Source organism: Leptopilina boulardi, unplaced genomic scaffold (genome assembly GCF_019393585.1).
Source record: "Leptopilina boulardi isolate dan_hultmark-lab unplaced genomic scaffold, ZJU_Lbou_2.1 LbouV2_202, whole genome shotgun sequence".
NCBI lineage: Eukaryota > Metazoa > Arthropoda > Insecta > Hymenoptera > Figitidae > Leptopilina > Leptopilina boulardi.
The window spans coordinates 2,946,162-2,972,567 of NW_026137755.1; the positions used below are offsets into that span (position 1 = coordinate 2,946,162).

At 27.9% G+C, this 26,406-nt stretch overlaps 1 protein-coding gene and 1 long non-coding RNA gene across 2 annotated transcripts in view; one reads left to right on the top strand and one right to left on the bottom strand.

Annotated features, from left to right (window-relative positions):
* The window catches only part of LOC127278292 (uncharacterized), a 54,878-nt gene that overhangs the window by 25,708 nt on the left and 2,764 nt on the right, over positions 1-26,406 (bottom strand). Inside the window, exon 2 of the long non-coding RNA XR_007842471.1 lies at positions 5,977-6,049. This is a non-coding gene — a long non-coding RNA (uncharacterized LOC127278292). The remainder of the gene's footprint in view (positions 1-5,976; positions 6,050-26,406) is intronic.
* Positions 11,714-24,713, top strand: LOC127278280 (G-protein coupled receptor dmsr-1-like). The gene is made up of 2 exons (XM_051299921.1): positions 11,714-13,844; positions 22,308-24,713. The coding sequence occupies exons 1-2, from the start codon at positions 12,860-12,862 to the stop codon at positions 22,511-22,513; spliced, it is 1,191 nt and encodes a 396-aa protein (XP_051155878.1). The 5' UTR covers positions 11,714-12,859; the 3' UTR covers positions 22,514-24,713.

The following is a 26,406-nucleotide window of genomic DNA, read 5'->3' on the forward strand; positions in this document are numbered from 1 at the left end:
GAAAATATAAAATAATTTGCAAAGTTTTATGAAAAAATTTGTTATAAAAGACTTTTATCGTTTAATACTGTGCAAAGTTCAGAACAAAACTCATTCTTAAAAGAAATAAAAATTTTTAATGTCGGAATTTTTTAATTGAAAAAATTCAGTTGATACATAAATTTTCGTGTTCATCAATGGCAGTTTTATTAATTATTATACTATATCGTTTCTGTCAACTTTTCACATGGTAAAATAATTAATTACTCCAATAGGTATACTGAAAAAAAATTTATTTGGTTCAAATAAATTGTGTTGTTTGATAATAGTCAAGTAACCGATTATTTGAATAAAATAAATTTTTTTTCAATGTATAGTGAATAAAAATTTTTGATAATATATTATCTATAAAATAAAAACAATTTGAACCGAGAGACGACTATAAGGCTATAGTATAAAAAATAAATTCAGTGAATAGTAAAAATGGCGTTTCAATAATTGATCTGTCATGAGCAGTGAAACTTTTTTTATTTATTCGAGTGTGCTTTTTATACTAGCTTTTATTGACGTCCTGTTACAAAACTCATTGTTGTATAAATATTAATAAAGAGTATTATGTATATAGAATTTGTTGGTTACTCGGTTGCATCAAAACTGATTGTCAGTAATACCAATTAATCCGTTATAATTTCTCTGGTTTGCTTAGGTCCACTGGGGAACTTGGAATTCACGAGACCAGTGCCAATCTGGGGCATTGACATTCGCCAATAAGGATATTATCCATTAACGAAATACGATCATGCTCTTGTTATTTTTCTTTATTTATTAACATTTTGCAAACACTTAAACCGAATAATATAATTATCCTACTTTCCAATAGAAGCACGAAATGTTTTCATGAAATTTTATCGATATTCACTTTTCATAAAAGAGGATGTCATGGACTCTCTCCTTCTCTCTATCCTGAACGATATTCCATTGAACCCAATAAATGATACCCTCTCTATATTTCTCTCCTCTCAAAAAATATTCGTATTAAGAGATCAACTGATATTAGCAAATTATTAATGAAATATGCAATCAATTCATTTTTTATACTCCAATTTTATGAAACAAAATCATCTCACCTGGGTATTTTTATTATTTATATAATGTTCATGTTTTCATATTACATTTCCATGTTTGTTCGATATACATTATTTGCATTGTGTATATGCACTAGGCAAAGGATGAATATAAAAGTAAATATTTTCCTGGATGAGCTATGTTATATATATATTTGATTTTTCCTTTTGGGTATATAAGATATGTTTAATGCGCAAATAAGGTTTATACTTGCACGAATATATTATTGATTTCCGGTGATGTTTCATGTTTGGGCGTCGCACTTTGAAATTTTGCTTACAAGCAGTATACATACCTGCAGAAGCATATGGCGTTTGTCAACGTATATTGCATCTATCGCAACTTACTGCATCAGCACTTATGCAAATATACAATTTGTATGCTATATATATTTGCAAAACAATTTCATTTCCTTCATGCCAGCAACATGTACAATTCAATTACATCATTACGAGATAAAGATCATCAATATTTTCCAAATTCGAAAACGCTCTTATTGTATGGTGTAATAATAATTTTCGTTTATTTTAATGTAGCTTCCTATTTTCCTGAAAAGGACAAGAGACGAAAAAGTAAAATAATTGAGATTCACAGTATGCACAAGTTATATTCCGCAATACTAAAAACCGTTATTGTGGTAGTTTTGAACCAAGTGAATTTGTCCTAAGCATCGAAATTATGTTAACCTTACGAACCAATTTCTCTGTTTTCTTTGCTTCACTTTGTTTCATTAAAACCGTAAATACTTCAACTATTCTCACAGCGACAATATATATAAAAAGTCGGGGGGTTTTTTTTTGTAAAAACAACGACCAAGTTGACAATACCAAAGGACAGATTTTATCTAAAGAGTTTCATTTAATTGGGAATCTTAAATGTAAACTTGGCAAGAAATAAAGTTAAGTTTAATTTAGTAAAATTTTAATAAAATGTAATAAGATTTTAAAGGAAATCGAGTTAAAAATTAAAATTAAATTATTGTTTTAACATTTTTAATGTTGATTCTAGAAACACGATTTTTACATTTTTATTTTATTTATATTTTCTTTTTTATCCAGTGCAATAAATCCTTTAATCACGATTGGCAGTGAAACCGCTACGTGGAAACAAATTTGTTCATACGGTTCAGATGGATCGATACAGAAGTAGAATCTCATGACACACTCATTAACGACTTAATTAAAATTCATTAATGATTTCAATTGGAATAAATTTCATTCAAATTTTGGATCAATAAAGCGGTTTTAAATTTCTAAAGACATTACAAATCTACTCAATTTCTTTACTTCTAAATACTTGTAAATAAATCAACAATTTGATGAAACAAAAGTGAAATTTTGGCCAAACGAAGAAAATATTTTTTACTTAGCACGGCAGTAATTAATATAACGATTAATTTGAAACAAATTGTGATTGGTGAAACCATAATTAAAATAATTAATATATCAACTTGTTTTATTTAAATTTGTCAACAACTTGTTTTTTCTTTTCATAAAAAACATAGGTATATCAGAACATTGTAAAGTTTTGCGAAGTTGTGCTCGTGCATAGATAAGAGTTCCTCTCATTTAATTATCTCTTATACTCAGTGCTTTCTCATAATAGAAGCACGTGCAAACTACATTCAAAAGAAATCCTAGTGGTAATAATAAACTCGGTACTTTTTTTTACAATATCTTTTGTAGATTAACCCCCCAACTATACAAAGAGAACGTGAAAAAATATGTGCAGTAAAGAGTCTCATTTCACTTAAGAAAATGCACAGGAGCCGACCAATCTTCAACTTTATCCTTTTATATTGTACTCTGTTGTGTATTAAACTTATTGAAGAGGCGTTTATGGGCACAATGAAAATATAAAAATAATACTTTTTTCATTTCCCTCTTTTTAGAGATAATCAAATTATAGCTTAAATTTGCACTCTAGTGTCATAGCTCTTTTATTTCGCATGAAATGAAATTTACAAAAAATTACTACAAAAAGAATTGTTTCAAGATTCTAGACTTTCAAAAATATTATTTTTTATTAATTTTCCAATAATTTATAATAAGAGTCAATGATAATAATAACTGACACCTTCATTAGAATAAGATGGAAGTTTAATGAAATGAGTAAAACATCTGAGAACAAGAGGGGTTGTGATTGTTAATTCTTTTGAGAAACATTCGCTTCATTGCATTTACAGTGGACGGCTAACATCTAGATATTCTGACAACGCTTTTAGAACTTTCGGAATGCTCAGGTACCGCGTAATTTGATTCACGTTCCATTTAGTCTGACGCAGGAAACAGTAAATGACGTAAAACGAATGAGGCACTCCCTTTTTTTCTAAAAGAAAAAAATACACTGAGGAACAAAAGCACGACAATGAATCGTATCTTGCTCATTTTATATATTTACTTCACTAAAAAGTTCATTCTCCAGTATATATGTTCTAAAAGCTGCCTTCGTGTCATATCTTGTTGAAAATTGTAATAAAATATATTTCTCTTAAAAAGAGCATGTATGGGATGTAAAATTTATTCCTGTAAACAAATCCTCAGATTAACTGTGCACTTATAAAGAAAAGAATAGGTAATCTGAACCTAACTTTCGGAATCCTTATAAAGACTGGATCGAAATCGCAGGAAGTTCTTAAGTAACTTTGGATAGCATATCATAAAAGTTTTACTACTCTTTCCCTATTCGTTACCATAAGTTGTAAAATTTGAATAACAAAATTTCGCTCTGGACAATAAAATAAATGAATTAAATTTACAAAATTTATATAGAAACTCCAAAATAACATATTTATTAAATTACATCTATTTCATGGAGCATTAAAATTTTATACACCAATTTTGAAAGTCACGTTCATTGAGATTACGAAACTCCCATAATAAAAAGGACATATATATATATATATATATATATATATATATACTTGTCACATCTCACATATGTCATACATGTCAAATACTATTATAAAACGGAAAATCATGTATCATCCCCATTTATATTTTTTGTAGGCAACTCTCCTGTGGTATTCTTGAGGGGATATTTCGGAAATTTTTAATTCCGGAGATTTTTGCCCTCTTTGGACGATCGCGTAGGTCAGAGAATAAAAAATACTTCTAATATATTGATTATTATAATGTTCTTTTCAAAATTCGTCGAAAGAATGATTAAAATAACAAGAAATAATCTCTTAGATATTAAATAGAAATAATGTTATAAGTAGAATCATTATAACAATTCTATAGATGATAAATATAAACGTCGCCTTTTTAATAATCCATTTATTTCAAAAGTGCGATCGTTATATAAAATCTATTTCCCGAAATAATATTATCGGCGCCAGAAAATTTAAACAAAACTTGAAAATTCAAATTTCATAAAGCGAAAAGTGTAAGGCAGAGTCATAAAGTCATCGTTTGCAACAACTTTTTCGCTCGTTAAATTTTCTCTACAGGAAAGAGGAAGAGCGATGAAATAAATGTTTCGATGCTTTTATCGATTCACTTGCATTACTTTTCGTATGCTTTGGGCGAATTATACTACATATTCGGAGTTGTTCTACTCGAAAATCAGGGGAATCTTGAACGCTTTCCAAGTTTCTTCACAATCAGAATTATAATTTATCTTCTGTTATATAAAGCAAACGTTGTCAAAAAATGTATAAAAAGGGAATTTTTCATTGTATTGACTTCTTTTTCGGTTTGTCAAATTAATTTTATTGAAAAAATAGTCCTAAATAATAATTTGTAAATCTATTGCAATTCGACATAATATTAATAAATTTCGTGTTACTATTTTCTTATATATATTTCTATAAACTTAAAATGATTCCGAAAAAATGATCATGTCTTCTCTCCTAGTGTATATAAAATAAATAGCATGTCAAGCAGAATTTAGGTCCATGAACAGAATGCAATATAAAGTACAATAAAGTTCTATCTGTTACGTTTCAATGTTTGACTTATGTATATAGAACGAGTCATAAAAGTAAACAAAAACAGTTTTATGTCATTTGTACCTATCTGTTATTATTTATCGATTTTTCTTCATTCTTTTGAAATTTCCATGCAAAAATCCCCTGAACCAGAAAATAGTTTTGTGCAACAAAATAATATGAATCGAACGGTAATAACTAAATAAATTTTTTATAACAAATTAATATAAAACTGTTAAAAATATTTTAAGAATAAAAAAATCTCAAACGGGAATATATGACACAAAGTTCTCTGAGTATTTAAAATATCTTTTAAATCGTTTTGCATTATTATTTTTTTTTTTTTTTTTGCATTGAGAGCATATGACAAAAGCATTAAAATCCACTTGAAAATTTTCTGCATCGAGCAATATTCCGCTTGAATGACATTGTCGAAGGGTTAATCACCCGTAAATTCGTTTAGCGAGTTCGATTATAATATGCCTAATTTTATGCGAGACAAATCTTGAATATATCGATTTACAATATGTATAATATATGTATAATTATTGGAATATCAGAAAAAGAAAATGTCCTCAAACGCGTGAGATTTCACAGCTGATAGTTCAACTTTTAGTTCACTTCAATTATTATGTGCGTGGTTATACCAAGCCATATCAATTGCTCAACATGTATAATTATCGTAAACGCAAGTCATAATTATATCACGACAAGCAATGCTAGTTCAACTAATGAATATATATGTACGAATAAAATTTAATCAATTTTCAGTAAGATTTTAAATAGCACAAAAAATATATTCTCAAATCTCTTTAAAAAAATTGTTCAATGGGGAAAAACCAGTGGCACCTACAAGTTTTTGACAATACTATATAGCAATAACAAAATTTCTAGCATACTATAAAAAAAATTATAAAATCTGAATAACTATTAATACATACTGCTCTCATCATTGTCCGTGTCGTTGATATCAAATTGAAAATCCGCATTGTTGATTACTGACGACGTAGAGATCTGAAAAACGAAAAATGTAAACATATATTAGGAATAATTTAAAAGTTACATTTAAAGCATCTTTTTAAATTTGAAAAATTTTGTCAAAAAAGAGAAATGAGGATTAAATAGACTCTTCTTCATTTTCATCATTGGGCAAAAATTAAGAAAACTTGGAGAGCTTGAATTTGAGCAAAATACTAAATCTCAAGAGACTGATAAAAAAGTAAAATCCCGTATATACACATTAATCCCGAAATGTCAAGAGGAAAGTCAACAATGACTTATTTTCTCAAGAGGGCGCCTTTGGAACTTGAAAGAGTTTTAAGAAAAACTTTTTTTAAGATACTTAAAGGTATCAGATGTTTAAAGCTGTGCCACACTAGAAAAGATAAAATCTTTTTCATTTCAAACTGATTGATTGCAAACACCAAAGTCCTATTATATGTTTTCCTCAAAACAGCCCCCGGATTTTACTCTTGGCTTTGACTTTAATCGACTTTGAGAAGACGTCAACGGCTTTAACAGCCTCCCTTACTATGCGGTGTCTTCCGCCACGTGGCACTAATTGGCTAATGGAAGACAAGTAACTGATGCGTGAAATAAATATTGTCTACAGAGAAAGCGTCATTTAGTCAGAAAATTCATATCCTTGAAAGTTATTTCGTGTAAAGGACAATGAACTTGAAATTCTATTTTCCACAACACTCTAAATCAAAGGACTTATTTTATAAAAAAATACTCTTAAAAATAATAGGTAATAATTTTAGAACAAATTATTGCTACGAAAGGTACATGTACTGTTTAATGTTAGAAGATAATTTCTCCTCTGAGTTCCTCGACTTATAAAATTCACTTTTCCACTTCTCAATTTTGACGGGTAATTTCCGTTTTAATTAAAATATAAATTATATCATTTTAATTTAGAATTGAATTTTAAACGTTTGTAAATAAATCAGAAGAATAAACAAGAATCTTAGGGGGAATAAAGAGTGACAGAACTTTAAGAGCTCCTAAAAGTCATAGTAAAAGCACTTTAGGGGAAGATAAATAAGGTAACAAGCGTGCGTTAAAATACAGAATAATCATGAGAATTTCCCTTTGTCTAAATATATATATATAAAAGAAAGGAAAACGAGAAATGGCAAACAGAGGAGGAAATAGAAATGGAACAAAAGAGAGTAAAATGAGGAAATAAAAGATCCACGAGACAATAGAGAGAAAATTGAGTCGTGTCTTTATCAGGTAACACAAACTGATACAGTCAAGTGTTTACTCTATTTTTCTTTTCGTTTTATTCTATTCAATGCAGGTTAGTTTTGTTATACTTTTCCATATTTTTTTTTGAGGCAACAAAATGTAACAGCGAGGAAGCAGAGGGCGATTGAGTAAAGAAAAGTAAACCGAGTATCTGTTATAACGAGGGTTCTCAACAGCTAACATCATTTCCGCGTGACAAATTGTTTTCCTCTCTTCGTCTTCAGAAAGGAACTTATTTTCTCGACCTCTGTCAACCATTTTCAATATCATGATACACACTGATCGAGACCATCGGCCAATCATCCTTCTTCACTTGCTTTCTGTATGACAGCAATTTCATTGTTAAACATCTTTTTTTTGGCTTCTCTCAAGGGATGATGCAACTTTTGCCTGTTACGTAAATTTTTATTCTTCACAGAAATAATATAGATTTTTTCCTGTATTTTTAACTCTTCCAAATATGGCTTTTAAATTCTATGTCATATTTAATTCACCTCATTATTTTAGAGATACAATTTTAAATTAACTCTACATAATATTACCAGACATTATTATTATTATTTTAAAATTTTTAATAAATTCCAATTTTGGACAAGTAAATATTTTGTGCCTATTCGTCAATTTCCTGTTGGTCTAAATTCATCGGTTGAATGGATTATAAAGTGAATATAGATATCAGTGGCGTATACTTGTGAATAAAGCGTCAAAAGTTGGAATGGTTCCAAAATTGCTGCGTTTGCGATTTTAAATACTTCTTTCAAAGTTGTTTCAAAATTTGGAACTACTCCAAATTTATGGTACTTACAACTTTTTTCAACTTTCAAGAAATATGAAATTGAAATTTTTATCAATATTGACCGTACACATTTAAACTATTGGAAACTATTCAAAACTATGATTGCAACATTGACTAAAATTTCTTTCAATAAATGTATGTAATAATTTAGTTTTTAATTAAAATTAAAAATTATGCAATATTAAATGAAAGTAAATTGAGAGAAATAAATCAATGTTAAATTGGAATAATTTCATTTCATATAAACTTCAATATCCAACTCTATATTGATAAATTTTTGCTACTCAATGTCTTAATTATTTTGGAATTAACGTTTCCTAGTCCGAAATCGAGTAGTAATTATTGGAGTTCAAACTGTTCTACACAGTCACATCGGTATCACCTAATTGTATATATCAACAACAAACATATTGAACTCTTTTTTTACTTAAAAAAAATATAAAAGATTTGTTAATTGTTTTCTTTAATTCAGAATTATTGTACTTGTTGAAATATAAAAATGAAAGAAAAAATAAAAACCACTCTACGATACACATTTGATGTTGCCGTTTTATCCATTTTATTTTACTCTTAGAAAACTGAAGACACAGAAGAAAGCACAAGTCGACGAGGGTAAACTAAACGGTAATCGAATTTCTTTTCTGTCGTCGTACTCTTTCTTGTAGAACAACATTTTCTAGTAGTGACAAATGGCGTCAAGAGTTAACTTGATAATTTAACCCCAATTTTACTTTAACGTCAAAAATTTTTTAAACTGTTATAAATAAGAACTTGTTTATAATTCTAAAATTTTCAATTTCCATCTTGGAAACAAATTTTTGAATTTATGGACACGAATTTGCAATGAAAATTAAAAACAAAATAAAATAGAAATTAGAATTCCTCTATAGCAACAGATTTGATTAGGTCACTCATCAAAATAATATATTAAACGTCACACTCGGAAGCTGTGGTTGCCTGAGGCTTTGAAGTTAATATAATATATCATCAAATTCTTCAGCCCTTATGGACACAATTTAGATTTTGAAATTTGCATCAATAATATTCACACAAATGAAAATCACTATAATTTATAGCACTCTCCGATATTACTCTGATTTGTGACCTGTCCTTTTGGTTACAAAACTGATTATAATGCTTCTAATCCAAAATATCATCGAAATAATTAAATCATATATACATATATATATATATATATATATATGTTAGTGTATTTTAGGATTATGTTATTTGAATTGGAATTTATTATGCGAAAAGAAAATAATTGAATCATAGCAAATTTTCAAACTCTGCAACATAGCATAGACTTCCGGTGAGTAACTGTTTTAACTTTAGAATCATTCAAATCTTTAAACTATAGCTTCCCTTTAAATTGCTAATTCAGATCTGTCATGGGGGCGTGGACAAAGTCAATATGGTGCAGAATGGATAACATTTTTTCATTAGTTTAAATTGCGAAATGTATATTATTTAAAATACATTGATTTCTAGTGAAAAATAGGATGAAAATGCAAAATTCCTCCTCAACAAAAGTGACAGAAATTTTACAAAATTCAAACTGCTCTTATTTTTAACATATTACAAATTCATCTAAACTGAAAATAACTAAAATAAGCTAAAAATAAAAGAGCTAGTATTTTTTACTTGTAACAAATGCAAAATACTTAAATATCTACAACGCTTTAAACTCTAAAATACAGTATTATAACTTTCAGAAATACATAGTGTCAAATTTGTAATGCTATTAACTATATGGAATACAATTTTAACTTTAAAATGGTTCATTTGTAACAATTTCAACTTCAGACGACTTGACTTACAGAGTCAGTTTGCAACTTTAGAAGAGTGGAGAATTTGAATTAATTAGAAATCTTCGTTTTATCTCTTTAAAGAGAAGGAAAAAATTTTCGTAATTCAAATCAATGTATATATATAGTCTGTTATGAATACTGCAACATGACGAAATCCTGTGGTAAGTAAATTCTTCTAATTAACTGAATATAATCGTTTCTAAGAGAAAGTAGGTACAACTTGATGTGAATTCAACAGCTCGAATCTGCGCACCATTCCTCTCATGCGGGATTGGCATTCCAGGTAATTTAAATAATTTAGTTAGCGTTCCCACATAACTCAGTTGCTCAGAGATCTAAAATAATCGACTCTCACTGCATTAAACAGTGACTTCAGTCTTGCAGAAATCTCATTGAAACTGGGAACTAGGTATGCTAAATTATCACGCGATTCCCAATTGGAAAGAATCAACTCTTTGTATAAGCTTTCATTTTGGAACACAATGGAAAACCACATTGGTAGTGACGTTCTCTATTTAGACATTGAATTAAATGAACGAAAGTAAACAATTTTCCTTTCACACTCCAAAATAATGTACTTGAAAACTTGCACGGAAATTCATCATTATAATTATGCACAATTTTATTTGTGGAGAAAATTTCATGACAATAATAATTATATTAAAAGTTCTTGTCGCCAAACTTGAATAATAACTTAATGTAAGGAAATTAAATTTTTAATTAAGATAAAAATTTTGAATAACACCGTGAATTTCAAGTAAAACCTGCATTTAACTTGAATTACTTTACCCAAATAATTACTCTAATCTCTGCCTCTTTTGAAGAAGTTTTAACATAGCTACACTATTCCGTCAGTCCGAGTCTGAAATAATGGCATCCAGTTAGGAACTGTTGAAATAATTAAAATAATTAAGACACTTTCATATATAACAGATAATTACGAAACGGGAATATACTCAGAAAATTCACTTTTTCCACAAATTTTACTTTAATAATTTCTATTAGCTACAAGGAGATTTTTCTATATTTTATGAAACTGTGATGAATGGCAACTTTAATACCATACAATGGTACTGACTACTGACTCAAAATGCATCGAAAAAGTATAGTCTGGTTCTTGTTTCTGAATTAGGACAAAATTTTGTCGGTTAATTAATAGTATCAATGTCAGTGACGATTTCTAAAATAGTTGATGACACTCTGTACTAATGAAATACCTCAAAACGTCAAACTGTAATAAAATTAGAACGCTTTTTTGAGCCGGAATTAATCTGACAGTCGCAATTGTCGCTTTTAATATTTTCCTATATTCGAACTAAAAGTTGAAATTTATTCATTTTCATTCTCTTTAAAAAAAAATACACTAGATACACAGGAATTTCTCAGGCAGAGAGAAAAAAATTCCATTTCTAGTTTTGCACATATTACAAGCGAACATATTTCAAGCTCTTCCACGTGTGTTGATTTCTTAATTATAGTAGGGTTGGTGGGAGACATGCTGTAAAATATGAAAAACCTAGCAGCAAACTCATGCGAGTCATTCGCCTGATTAAAACCATAAAACGTGTCCATCAGTGAGGCACAAACTCTTGCTGATGTGTATTCCATATATAGCATAGAAGCGCAGGTGAGCTTGTGCTTTGGTGAGGAAGCAGAGAAAAGAGATGAGGGGGGATAACTTGAGAACAAAACAGTATACGCGTTGTGTGTAAGGGAGAGAAAGAGATATCACAAGGGTGGATGAGTGACACAATCCGAACAACGCAGGCGCGTCTAGAGAGACTCCAAGCACGAGACTCATGCTTGCAAAGCGTCGCGACGCTCTTTTACTACTCATTCGACTCCCGCACGCTCGATCGCGATAATCTAATACCGTTTGCAAAGACTTCGGGTCGCATTATTTTTATTACATTGCTAGTATAAAAGTTTCACAATGAAACTAAAAAAATAAAAAAAAATTATCACAATGAACACTACATTTAAAAAATAAACAGTTCTTTAAAATTGCTAAATCCAACATTATAAATGATTAAACAATTTATAAAGCAAGAGATAAAAATGTAACAAAAAAAATTGAGATGATAATTTTTAATTCACAAGTGAACAGTAAAAGATGATCTATGAAAGTTGTCTTCCTTAAGGAAGTGAATTTCGATTTAGGACAGTGACAAAATAATAATAATAATAATAATAATAATAATAATAATAATAATAATAATAATAATAAGTATGTGAGATACAGGTTTTATTCAGGGATTTCAAAATATAAGAATCCCCCATATTGACGTTAATATGTGAATATCTGATAAGGACGTTTCGATGGATATAGAGATTTCCGACGTCATTTTTTTCATCCCTTCCCTAATAGTGAAAATTGCTCTACAAGTAGGTGACTCCCTACTTAAAGCAGCCCTCAAGTTCAAAGAAGCAATAGTCGTTGAAGGAAACGAGTGTATTAAAAGAAATGCACCCTTCTCATTCATTATTCATATACTTTTAAATGATAAAAGTAGAAATTATTCACGTGGCAAGTTTTTAAGAAACAAATTCTTATATAATAGAATATGTTCTCGTAACAATATATTTAATATTAAAACTGCACATTATTAATATAAATAGAGATTGTGAATTATTCGAAAATGGTTAATTTTGAAACGTATGAATCAACTGTGGAATGTGCAAAGGGGGGATCAAACTTATTGGTAATGATGATATGTTTTAGATAATCTTATGCTACCGTGCAGATGACAGCACTAATTGTAAAACAAAATTGTGTTGTATTACAACAAAACGCAATTGATAATAGGAATTGCTAATAAATGGCCTACGATGACAATTCGTCACTTACAATGTATTGTCATCAGCAACGAACAATCATTACAACAAAGAAAAAACACGGGGAAATGACAAAGAAATTTGGATAATTTGAAAAAAAGAAAATAACAATTAGAAAAAAGAGGAAAAATGAATTCGACATTCGAGTCACAATGCGTTGGTTGGTTGGACACCTTCCACACCAAATATATAGCAATTCATGGCTGGGCCAGTTTCTTGGTTTGTGCATTCGGCTCAATTGCCAACGGCCTAAATATCGCGGTTCTAACCCGAAAGGAAATGTGTTCTGCAACAAATGCCATCCTCACCGGTTTGGCAGTTGCTGATTTATTAGTGATGTTAGAGTACATCCCTTATGCAATACATTCATACCTATATTTCCGACCTCCCAAGAACACCTTCACTTATGGATGGACGGTTTTCGTCCTCTTTCATGCCCTCTTTGCCCAAGTCTTCCACACAATTTCCATCTGGTTGACCGTCACTCTGGCGGTTTGGCGCTACATTGCCGTGGCACATCCTCAAAGAAATCGGGAGTGGTGCAGCTATCACCGAAGCATCGTGGCAATAGTGAGTGCCTATCTGATATGTCCCCTAATTTGTGTGCCCCTTTATGTGACCACTAGCATTCAAGAGAGAAGACAATTGTTCGATTCCGATGGGCAATATGTTAATAATTCTCTTTACAACGAGACTACCCTTCCGGAAGGTATCACGAATGGAACAATTTTTGTTGTATCCCTCAGTGATACCGCTAAGGTGCTGAACTTCTGGATGTATAGTGTGGTTATTAAATTGATACCATGTCTCGCGTTGACCATCTTGAGTCTCAGGTTGATTCTGGCTCTAATGGAAGCGAAAAAAAGGAGGAAAAAACTCGCCGAAGCAACAATGGTCAAGAGTGAAGAGGTGTCTGCAGAATTTTGCAGTAGCAAAAAGAAAAAACGAAAATCTTCGAGACTGATGGACAAGGAGAAACAGACTGATAGAACTACAAAGATGCTATTGGCTATATTACTCCTGTTTTTACTCACAGAATTCCCTCAAGGAGTCCTGGGACTACTTAGCGTTATTCTTGGGCCAAAGTTCTTTAAAAAATGCTACATAAACCTTGGTAAGTGGCTTTGTTCATTTCATGATGAAAAATTTCTGAAAGGGATTGTGATATGTGATGTTGGGGATCATAGTTGGGGTGAGCGATCTAGGGAAACAGAGGGTGAAACCGAAAATGGAATTATAATAGGATTCGGAAATGTCTTCTTTGTTTGCTATATTATTATTACCTCTAATGGCCTTAACTGATTTCCAAACACATATTCAACTCGTTGTTTATTATTTACTCATGTATTAGTGTTGTTCACTTTTTTATACATACAGACACGTTATATTTTATTATTTCAAATTATTTGTTTCTCGCTATTTTAATATGAAATTTTTTCTTTGCTTTATATTTTTATAATAAACTTTATGCACAAAGGGGTCAACTCTTGAACTATTATAACCAAATACAAAGATAATAAACTAAAGTGGGCAGATGTTCCACTTAATTTTAGAATAATTACTTGACGAAAACTTTATTTTGTAACGCACCCGAAGCGATAATAATATGAATAATAAACAAATGCTCTAAGGGGATATGCCCGAGGTTAAAAATGAATATCCACTGTACAATGTCCCGAAACTATTCCTATTTTCAGTGACTAACGACGCAAAACTTAAAGCTGAGAGATTCAAAGACTACACTATTACCCTTAATTTGTTAAGTAGTTTTTATTCAAAATCAGTTACTAATAAATAATTTTAATTAATTTTACCTTTTCCATCTTTTAGTTTTGAAAAATGTTTTCTAATCTAACTTTTATGAAGGCAATTTGAAAAACGTTGTTACAACTTTAATTCTAATATAAATTAAAGTAATTAAATTCTACATTAATTTTATTAAATACAATATTTGTACTTATGAGAGCATAAATTCATTTCCTTGCCCTCTAGGGGTTGGTTGTTTTCTTAATTCTAGACATGCAAATTGTCTCTAAAATTGTCCTAAAATAAACTTTGCGATGTGATAAATTCCCAAGCATTACCATATGCTTTTAGGGAAAAAAATTAAAAGAATATATATGTCAAACAATTTTTTCTCACAAAATTTACTATAGCAAAAAATTATTTACTCGCCATTCGCTAATGAAGATTGATGTAATTTCCAGAATTCAGGTTTAAACTGAACTGAATAAAATTCATTTTATCAGCAAGCGCACTCAACCTTTTGAATTCTCTTATCAACTGAGTGGATCATTTCATTTTATTCACTTCTAAAATATAAAATAATTCTAGATTTAATTACTCTATTATCAGTAATTTCGTATTAATTATATCTTCCTCATTGGTTCACTTTCATTAAATATTCAGTACGTTCCAGTCATTGCTCAAGTAGATTAATATTAAAAATAATGTTTAAAAAGTTATTTTATTTATTAATATTCTTCGCCATATCGCTCTAATTTGAAAAAATTCAAATAATTAAAAATAAATGTAAATGAAATCATTTCTATTCATTTTCTTTTTGTTATGCAATTTCCGCTCTATAAATGGTTTTCGTTCTATTATTTTATCGGGAGCCTCAAGCTTTGTCACAATAAAGAAATTGCAAAAGTGATTATTCAATTGTAGAAAAATACGATTTCAATTTAGATTAATCTTTTTTCTCTTCTTCCTTACACTTGAGCCTCATCTATACTTTTCTTTAATGACAAATATTTATCTACTCGGGCTTAAATAAGAGCGTCGAGATTGCAGCCTCAGAGCAGAATTTCTCATGATTTATTACAGTCAAAGCAATTTTCGTATCGAGATCAGTTTTCCTCCTACTTTCTCGCAATTAAAAATTTATGCTTACTAAATCAATTCACATAAACTGAAATATTAATCACGTAGAAACTTTCCATAAAAAAATCATTTTCCCATCTATTTTTAATACTAAAACTACTACAATAAGTTTTAATATTAATTAACATTATTAATAAATATTCATAACTGCTCATAAGTAAAAATAAAAAAAATATTCATATAAAAGAAAAGAACTTAACGTGAAAGTACATACAAGTCAAAAATCCCTCTTTAGTTCTGTATAAAGTGAACTCAACAAGAAAGTTCCTTTGATGAGTAAATAGACAAAAAGATTTCTGATCCGTACCGAGCTTCCGATTTGTGGCATGATTTTTGTCAAGTAGTATAAGAGGGTTGAACGCGTATAGGTAGCTTACTTCTTTTCGTTTGAATTGCCAAGCTTTACGTGCCGACAAAGCACTTTATATCTTCGATGAGACGGATCTGTCTGTAAAGAAATGCGCGTTCAACATATCTAGGACTTTCCAGGAAACTCACAAGTTCTACATTTCTTATCAAAATCGATTTTACATGAAAAAAATATTAAAATAGTTTATTAAACTTCAGTTGAGTAAAATGAAGACATATATTTTTAGTAATTTTCTATTTATTCAAAGATGTTGACTTTTTTGGTGATCATCAGAAACATTTTTATTCTTGTAACTGCGAGCGAGAGAGAAAATAATAAACGAGCTTTCTACCGTAGATACAATCAAAGTCTAAAACAAGTGGACAAGTTTAAATAATCGTCATTTATCTCTGAAATAGTATCTGGCACATCTATTCTTCTCTTAATCGCTTTGAAAGAACATTAAGGCCATGTACCAAATTACTGTAGTTACCATTAAATCGTTGAATTAAAAAAAGTGTTTCTTAAACATTACAGGAGTCTTTCTTGAGAACTGAGACTTTACAAAAACAACAGTTTTTGACAAATATTATTTGGCTTCATTTCTGTTAGTTGTTCTTTTGATTGAAAAAAGTCTCATTAATAAAAGAAGCCCATCACTGTAAAAAACGATATTACCCACAAAAGAGCGATTTCTAGATTTTCTTTTTTTAGTCGCAAATCAACAATATCACTATCTTTTTTCTCAATTCAACGATTGCTTGAGAGTCTTGGAAACGCACTCCAGCGAATCTTACAAATCGTTCTCTTTTCGGTGTTTCCCATACATGTCTGAGAGATCCTATAAAATCGTAAGCCCTATTGGCCACTTTATCACCCGAGAAAAATCGAACTCTCTTCTATATTATTCCAAAAGAATAAAAGACTCATTTATACCTTTATTCCTTGCCCACATTTCCCTTACTTAATGAAACACTATTTAATCAAAATGTTCCCTATTTCTGCTAAATTCTCGAATCCTCTCTTTATTTACATCAAGATTTGATATAAGACAAATATATTAGTATAAAAAATAATTACACTTCACTATTAGACTGAAACAACAAATGGAATTATCACATTGCAGTCATTTTTTCAGTTATCATTTATTTTCTCAGTTTGTTTATTCTGTTTATGTCTAATCTAATATCTGCTTTCTTTTCAAGTATGTAACAAAATAAAAAACGTTTTTCTTATCTATTTAAATTAGAAAAAGGTTTTTACAGTCTAGAATATATAATTACGTTTTGCAATTTTCTTTATGGTTTTCCGAATGGAAAATTGTTTTATATCAAAAGTAGAATATTATTGTGTTTGATCAATAAAATTTTTATTCCTTTCATCGCAGTTTGCTTAATGTTATTGACAATGTAAGCGCGTTAAACACAGATTGGCATAGTAATTGGAAGACATAAATGTCATCTCTAGAATTATTTCAAGTTTATGATTCAATTAACCGTGCCTTATATTACATCAAAACATGTCCATTTAATTGGGAAATATCAGGAATTTTTAATGATATCAATCTTTGTTTAACGTAAAAAAATTTTTTAGTATTAATTAAACGAGTGGAAAATTTTTAACCTATTTATTGCAAAAGGTATTATAAATTGAGTTTTATAGAAAATTGGAAAATGAATTTTGGGATTTAACTTTTTACTTATTATCGCATTAAAGAGTGTACGTGTATGAAATAGCAACAATAGCGGGTTATTGAAGCAGCTTTGGGTTATGGAATCATTGAAGGTTAGGAGCAATTCGAAGGTATCATGAAAAAGCACACACTTTTCGAGATGGACGAAAAACCTGCGCGACACTTGCACGTGTATATGTATTTACACCAATGATTGTTCTATTCTCCAGTGAGCAAAAACTTTTTCAACTACTAGGGAAAATGTATCCCATCGACTTGAGTTATTTCAAGTTGGTCTCATGATACCGACAACTGAATTCACTGCGTACACATCGATTTCAAAACTTTTTCCTCCCATTTCATATCATTGTACCCTAGCTCGCTTTTACCTCTCCATTTGTCCGTGAAAAATAATGTGATAAACTCATCCCGTGTAATATCCGATGTGAAAATAAAAGTTTGAAACTTACTTTTTTCAATAATAAAATATATCACAATTATATCAAACATATATTAAAAAACTACGCTTATATACAAATAATTCCGTTATGGGTGCTAGACTAAAAAGTTGTTTTTAACAACAAATAAAACTATAAATAAAATTTATTTTCTCAAAGAAATTCATCTTCTAATTTTTAAAGCATTTGAATCTTGTACCGTTTTTCTAAAATTTGTCATTATTTTAATAGGTAATTTAATGTCCTACACTATTTTTAATAATTGCTATTTCTCGAGGCTTCTTAACTTTGCTAAAACAATTTTCTTGCAAATACCTCTCTAGTTTATTTTCCTCAGAAGCTTCTAAATCTGAATCATTTAAAAACTCTACAACTTTTCCCAATACTTTTTAAATTCTTTCATAATATAATGTCAAATTTATGTGGTGCGAGAGTATTCGACGAAAAAGGAAAAATTTCATAGAATCAAAAACTTGTTTTGCTAATTTACTTCAAAGTGTAGAAAAATTATTTAATTTGTCAGAAAAAATGTCAATTTTATATCAAAATCTGGACACGAAAAATCTGTATTCTAATAAAAAAAGAGATGAAATTAATTAAAGTCCAATGAATGGGACAATTTTTCACAAAGTGCTCATAAATTTACCTAATATCAGAATCAACTAAATTTTTCAATATTTATGACTTATGAAAATCGCACATAAATCACGTACATATTTAAATAACTTGCTGGAAGATAATTTTATTCCTACCTCACGATTGAAAAATTCTAACATTAATCATCCTATCTATAAATCTAAATTTCACACTTGGACGATGGAAAGTGTGTTCTTTATTGATACTTGGAGCTCTTTTATGCAATTTTCAATAATGAACGTCAAGTTTCATCTTCATTTCAGTAGCATAGACAATTAAAAGGGTTGTATTGTCTTTATTGCACTTTACTGCAAAAATTTTAATTAAGAAAATTTTTCATTGACAATACAAATATTCCCCTGAATGATTTATTTTCCCACTTGTGCTCTACTTCTAATTAATTTTATATTTAGTTTCAAAAATTTTATTCTCGAGAAATTTTAATGAGATAGAAATTACATTCAGGTGCGCGTGTTAATAAATTTCTCCATAGATCAATCAATCAATTGGATTAAAAGTCATCACTTCACCCTATATTTGAAGTATTGAGTATAATAAAGTGTATTTCGTTATCAATAAAATATTATTAGCTAAAGCTTATAAAAACAATAACTTTTATATCTAAACGCGTTCAAGTTTTTACTGCCTTGGAATAAGTCCAAAGTTTGTAGATCCATTTCAATTAGAGTCATAGCACTGACGGAAATTAAGTGTGTCCACGAAAAGTAAATATATATATAGGTAACTTTCACCTAAACCTCAAAGGACTTAATTTATAGTGCGGAGTAACAAATCACCTGAGGGGATTATTTCACGACACGAAACTTTTTCACCCTACACAAAACAACCCCCTACACCTATTAAGTTTCAGTAAATATACATTTTTTTTCTTCGAAATTAACTCTTTATGTTCAACTAATCTAAAGGGTGCAACTGTTTAGAAAATTTACAATATTTTCAAACAGCTGTATAAAAGATTACAAGGTAAACATTCTTTAATTTAGAAGAACATGTGTTAAAGAATTTCTTAGAATCGAGAGTTTTAAAAAACTGGTTATTTGAATTCATGAAGAACCTTTAAGTTTTTAGAAAAAAACAAGTTTTAGAAAAAAAAGTCGACCACACCCCATGTGTAATTTTCCCTTTGGAGCCATTCATACTATACATTCACTTGAAGGTGAAATCCAATGGAAATCGCGTGACCTCGTGTGAATTTTTAGTTCCTGATTATAAGTTACACACACCAATTCATTCAAGAAATAGATGTTCTTATTTTCGAAAATAATTGGTTACATCAACAAAAAAAATTCTATTCTGCTAATTCAACGATATATATTTTTTCATTTCCCTTATTTATATTTTACTATAACTAATTTCACATTAATATTTTTATACATTATATTCCTTTTAGTATTAGTATTACTTGTTTTTTTTTAGTCATATGTTACTAATTTTCACATTACGTATCGTACCATGCATGATATGGATATACAATAAAAATTTGGTCTATAGAAATGATTTATTCCCATTGGATTCTGCTCAATTTTGTATAAAAGAGTTTTTCTATACTATACCACTTTTAATTTATCACAACAAATATCTCGTATAGAAGAATAAGAAAAAAACATTTAAAAAGATCAAATTTCTATCATTGGATTTGGTTTGACTTAATAAACCAATAAAAATTCACAACAACGTGTTACTAAAATATTGACGTGAAATATAAAATGGAACAGAAAGTGATAACCATTTACCAAAAAAAATATCGTTTTTCATTCGAAAGCGCTCATTGTTTCCAATCTTCCTCATATTTTTCTACAAATACAATTAATGTTCACAATTCAACGAGAACACGCGATTTTAAATTACTTTTATCATATAATCTTCTTTAACAATACAATAAAAAAAAGTTAATATTAATTGTAAATTTTGAAAATTCTAATAATCTAACTTCCATATTATACAATATCATTTTCCAATTTATTTTATATGAATATAATAAATTTTTTTCTTTTTTTCAAATTTACTTTTTTGCAGAAAAACGTAATATGTTTCCGCATAATTTACGTTATATTCCATTTAGTGTTCGACTGCACAACAAGAATGTCGAAAACGATATTTTCTGTGGCAGCCTCAGAACGCAATTAACGTTGTATCCAGTACTAATTGGACAATAGGAAACACAAGTTCTATAAGATTCTTTCAAGAATTGCCAAGATAGGAAAAAAGGAAAACAAACTTAAAAAGTAGAATAAAATTCTGTAATCACTTAAACGCGCAATCATTTAAATCACCATCTATAATTAAAATCCTACATCATATTTATTAATCTAGTGAAAATTTATATTCAAATCAAAAATGATTATTATCAGTTTAATTAAATTATTACCTTGGAACTTTGTTTTTATCTTGATAATTTTAACTAAGTTCCCTATCTATAAACTATCTCAAGATAAAGAATATTTTATATACTTTAGTGTAAATTATAATAAACGTACTTAACAATTTTTTTTTAATTAAAATATTTCTATTCAAAAAAGCATTGCAAATTTTGAATTCTTTACTTCAAATACACTTTTTTTTGTTAAAATAAAATTTTTTATAAAGACGCAGAATTTCAAGAGTTTATTTAATATGTTAAGTTTTCTAAAAATTTCAGTTGCTAAACTATATTTATAACCGATATTAATATTTCTTTTTTCTTTCACGTTTTTTTTGTTTCATGAATTTTGATTACATTACTTCAAGATTAGGGAATAAAAATAAAAATATAATTGCATTAAAAAAAACTTTAATACAAAAATTTATTTTTTTAAAAATAACTTTTCGGTTTTTATCGAAATATCGTTTTATATACGAGATTGATACGAAACTAAGAATCATAAATAATGCATGCACCTAGAAAATATGCATATTTTTCAATTTTGCATATACGGCATAATTACACTGGATGTGTATTAAAAAAATTATAAACTTTTTAGATTCTCTTATTCACGTATATATGATAAACAGATACAATTTTTCTTTATTGATTATTAGAAAAAAATCTTTAATCTAAAATTTCTTCTATTAGAATTATTAATCAAAGAAGATAAATAATAAATAGCTAACGGGATGAATAAGAGTAGAGATTGGAAAGTTTTCAAGTAAGTTGAGGTGTGATACTATCGACATTTTGCATAAAACTTTTAATCGACTCAAACTTGTCGAACTCTCGTCTATATACGACGGATTTGTATTTTAAATCTACAACAACCACATAAACATTGTACATGTAAATGTGTACACGATGAAATTTAATTAAATTTAAAGTGTGTTCATTTGATGATGCAGATATTCCAAAGAAAAATAATTAAAAAACTAGAGTTGCATATTTTATGAAACATGATTCTGTTATTATTATGTTATTTATTTTTACACATAAAAAATGTGTAGTACATACAGAGTAGGGTATGCAACTTAGTTTTTAAATTAATCAATAATGAAAAATGTAATGTTTTATTAAATGTCGCTAATTAGTAAAGAATTGATTGAACGAAAAATGAAATTAATGACTTTTTTTGTTATATTCAACAGGTGAAGTGATGGACATACTGGCCCTGATAAACTCAGCCATCAATTTCATTCTTTATTGCGCGATGAGTCGACAATTTAGGATGACCTTTAAACAACTTTTCTGCAAAAGGAAACTTTTCGGCAGGTGGCTTCCAGTTCCATTGCACGGTGAAAATAATGGAAATACGGGGACCAATCACACTGTGACCCAAGTTACTCAAGTCTAGCACAGGAGAGTTCGACAACCATTTTGCTATCCCCTTTAAAAAAATTTCTTTCGATGAGGACCTAACGATCCAATTTTTTTACTCAACAACCCTTCTAGCGACATATTTATTAACCTTTTGAGAAAAAGTCGATATAATTCCACCAAATAAAGTGGCGAGAAATAAAAGTCACCCTTCTTTACATTTCTCATTTTATTCACTAAATTAAGAAAAAAATTAATACAGTTAATTATTTTAAAATATTTTTAAATCAACAAATTTTCCTAATTACACTGAAAAAAATTTATTTCATTTAAATAATAGGTTACTTGACTATTATCAAATAAATAATTACTTGAACCAAATAATTTTTATTTCAATTAAATAAACTGTATTTGGACCAATAATTTCTGTATTTTAAACAAATACCATCTAATTAGGTAACTCAAATAATAATTAAATAAATATTTATTTGATATAGTCAAGTAACCGATTTTTGAATCAAATACATTTTTTTCAGTGTACATACACATATATTTTACAATAAACAAATAAATCAAAAATAATTATTTGACTTATCCAAAAAAAGTAAAATTTTTAAACATTGTGAAATTTAGAGAATTTTGACTGAATTCTACAGAAGTTATAAATTTAAATAATTTATTAAATTATAAATATAATAATGATAATATTAATAACACAGACAATATTAAAACTGAATATATAAGTAATTTAACATTTTGGTTGGTGAGTTAATGAATTCGATCGCATTAAAAGGAGACGTACCATTTTTTATATAGAATGAAAAAAAAAATTCTTTAAATGATTCTACTCATTCAGCTAAAATCAATTCAATTTATATATAAAATCCACGAAAGCAAAAAATAATATAATAGTTAAACAAATAAGCTCATCGCTTATGATACAATTAACAATAGAATATGTAATTAAAATATGAGATTTATTTGACTTAATAAAAAGAAGGAACAATAAATAAGAAATGAAAAGTAATTTTTCAGGAACAATATTACATTTTCACGAGTTCATTTTATTGTCACAATTAAACTGATTAACTCTTGCAACGAAAATATACAAATATACTTTGCTCAAGTCTCATTGAGAACAAAGACAGAAAAATAAAATTTAAAAAGTGTGGAATAAAAAAAATTTTGGTACGTATTACTAAAATGATAGCAAATGGTTGTCGGACTTTGAAAATTATATATAAATACTTTATCAGAGTGGTTCTTAAAATAGTCTCAAATTTCATAAACTTTGAGTAACAGAAATTTTCAAAATGAAAAATTCTTTTATTTTAAAATCAAAAAATTATTATACATTTTATTAATAACTTTTTAATTATAACTTTATCATCATTTTTATAATGTAAAATAAATTTATTTTGACTAATTAGGAAAAATTTGTGTAAAAATTGTGCGAAAGTAGAAAATACTAGAATTTTTGAGATCCACTCTAAAACCTCCGTCATGAAACTTTTAACTTAATTTGAGCGCATTCTTGAATTTTAGAAGAATTCAGTCTTCGCAGTATAAATAACATAAAGCAGACCAAAAATTTAACATTTTATACACATCGAAAAAGAAGAGTTTTTCGTCGGAGATGCGAAAACATTTATATATATATATATATATATATATATATATATATATATATATATATATATATATATATATATGTGTGTGTGTGTGTGTGTGTGTGTGTGTGTTAAAAAATATTTCATTTAAAAAATTCCCTTGTGAGAATGATATCAAAGAGTTGCGAACGTTAAATAATTTACATTCAACTTATTGTATTTTTTTTAATATTGTACTATTGTCGAGAATGTATTTTTCACATACAAAAGATGTATATTTTTCATTCCCTCCTATCAAAAAAGAAAGAAGACTCATTTTTTATTAAATTTTCCCTCGTTTTCTATATTATTTCTGAGCTCAAAAATATTCAGAAATAAATATTTTCCATAGATTTTTTTTTCTATTAAAATTCAAAAATCTTAAAAACTGTTTCCTTGAGTATTTGATGCACAAAGATTATTCATTTTTGAGTTTCAAAGTAATGTAAATTATTAATAATAATAATAATAATAATAATAACAATAATGTTATAATTATAGTAATAATAAATAATAAAAATTGGAAGAAAAATTATATAAAAGAAATATCTAAGAGGTGTATATCAGATTGATATAATAATGTTATAATCGACGCTTAAAATGTAGTTTAATATAATTAAAATTATATATTATATATAAATATATTATATTAAAGATAATAGCGTTATTAAAGAAAAATTAAATAAACGGAGATTTGTATATGAAAAGTTTCAAAATAAATTTGAAAATTAATAATAGTTGTGTTTTTATAAATGTGAATAATTTATATATGGTAAATAAAAATTTATTATCAAAATTAAACAAAAGAGTTATAGTCCTATACCGCTGTCACTATAAATACATTATGATTGGTTGCAAATAATATAATTTGTTTATATTTATTAAATTCACAGTTCGAAATAAACATATTATTAAACGTGAATTGACGTATAGTATCGATGTACTAAAGATTGGAAGAAGATTGATATTCAAGAACTTTATGCAAAGAGAAGAAAAAGTTTCATTAAAACTTTTTTTAAAGAAGATTTCTTGAGAAACAAATTGCCCGTAAAAATGAGAAGTTAGCAAATATTAATTTGAAAAAAAAATTGTTTTCTATAGATGGCAAACGTATTTTTTTCTAGAATTGAGTTTATGAACGTTAGAAATATATAACGTTACTTAAAATTATGTCTAATTTTTTTTATAATATTTTTCAAACCAAGAACTTTCATATAAAGTTATCAATTTTTAAAAAGCTTCTGCTCTCATAGCAGCTTTTAAGTATATAAAGTGGCTTGTTCGTTCCATTTTCAACCCTCTAAGATAAAATCTTTCAAGAGATTGACCTTCTTTTCAAATTATTGTGATTTATATTTTTTACATTTCTGACTTTATTAAATCTTTATTACCTATTAACTTTAAATTTCTATATATTAATTATTAATATATTATTGGACATGTCACATCTTTTTATTTATTTCTTATTTCAGAAATAAATTAATTGACTATTATTAAATAAATATTTACTTTATTTATGAAATAAATTTTTTTTTCAGTGTAGAAATTAATATGCTCCACTATGAAAATGGCGCGAAAATCAAATAGGATGAGAAGCAAATAATAATAAAATTGGAAGATAATCTTTAAATAAATTAATGAACCTGAGCTAAATAACATAATAATATTAACACATGAAAAGTATTTTTATAAATCTTTATTATTTTTCCGAAACCGAATGTTTTTATAAATAAAAATCGTTAATGAACCGTTGTCTGTTATACTTTTAAAATCTCTTTCATATCAATATACTCTAATAAATTAATCCATAATTAATTAAAAGTTGTAAAATGGATTGGAAAGTAAGAACTTTTGTAGTTTATAATAATTCAATTTAGATTCTCAAGAATGAAAGTTAATTAAAAGTTGTGTACATAAATGAATTTAAAGTTGAAAAAGTTTAAATTTGATGAAAATTTTAATTTTAATAAATCTCTGGTGGCTTCAAGCAAACAAACTTGAAGCTGACGATAAAGATCGACGAAATACTACTGGGAGTAGGAAAATATATACGTGAGTAAAACGAAGAGTATCATATATATAGTTTTAGGAGAATTGACATTCTCATCGACAGTGTAATAAAAAGCAATGGTACACGCCAGGAGACAAGCAGACAATTTTCAGAAATCATCAACTAGATTTGGAGAAGAAGATTCTCTTTAAAAAAACCGTCCTTTTTGAAATGAAAAAAATTTTTCCTTTTTCTTTAATCCAATTTTTAAAATTAGAACATACACTTTTC

Excerpts from the sequence above, each read along its gene's own strand:
- LOC127278280 (XM_051299921.1), top strand. The coding sequence starts at position 12,860 with ATGAATTCGACATTCGAGTCACAATGCGTTGGTTGGTTGGACACCTTC. Across the intron at positions 13,845-22,307 it reads AAAATGCTACATAAACCTTG|GTGAAGTGATGGACATACTG; the intron begins GTAAGTGGCTTT and ends TATATTCAACAG.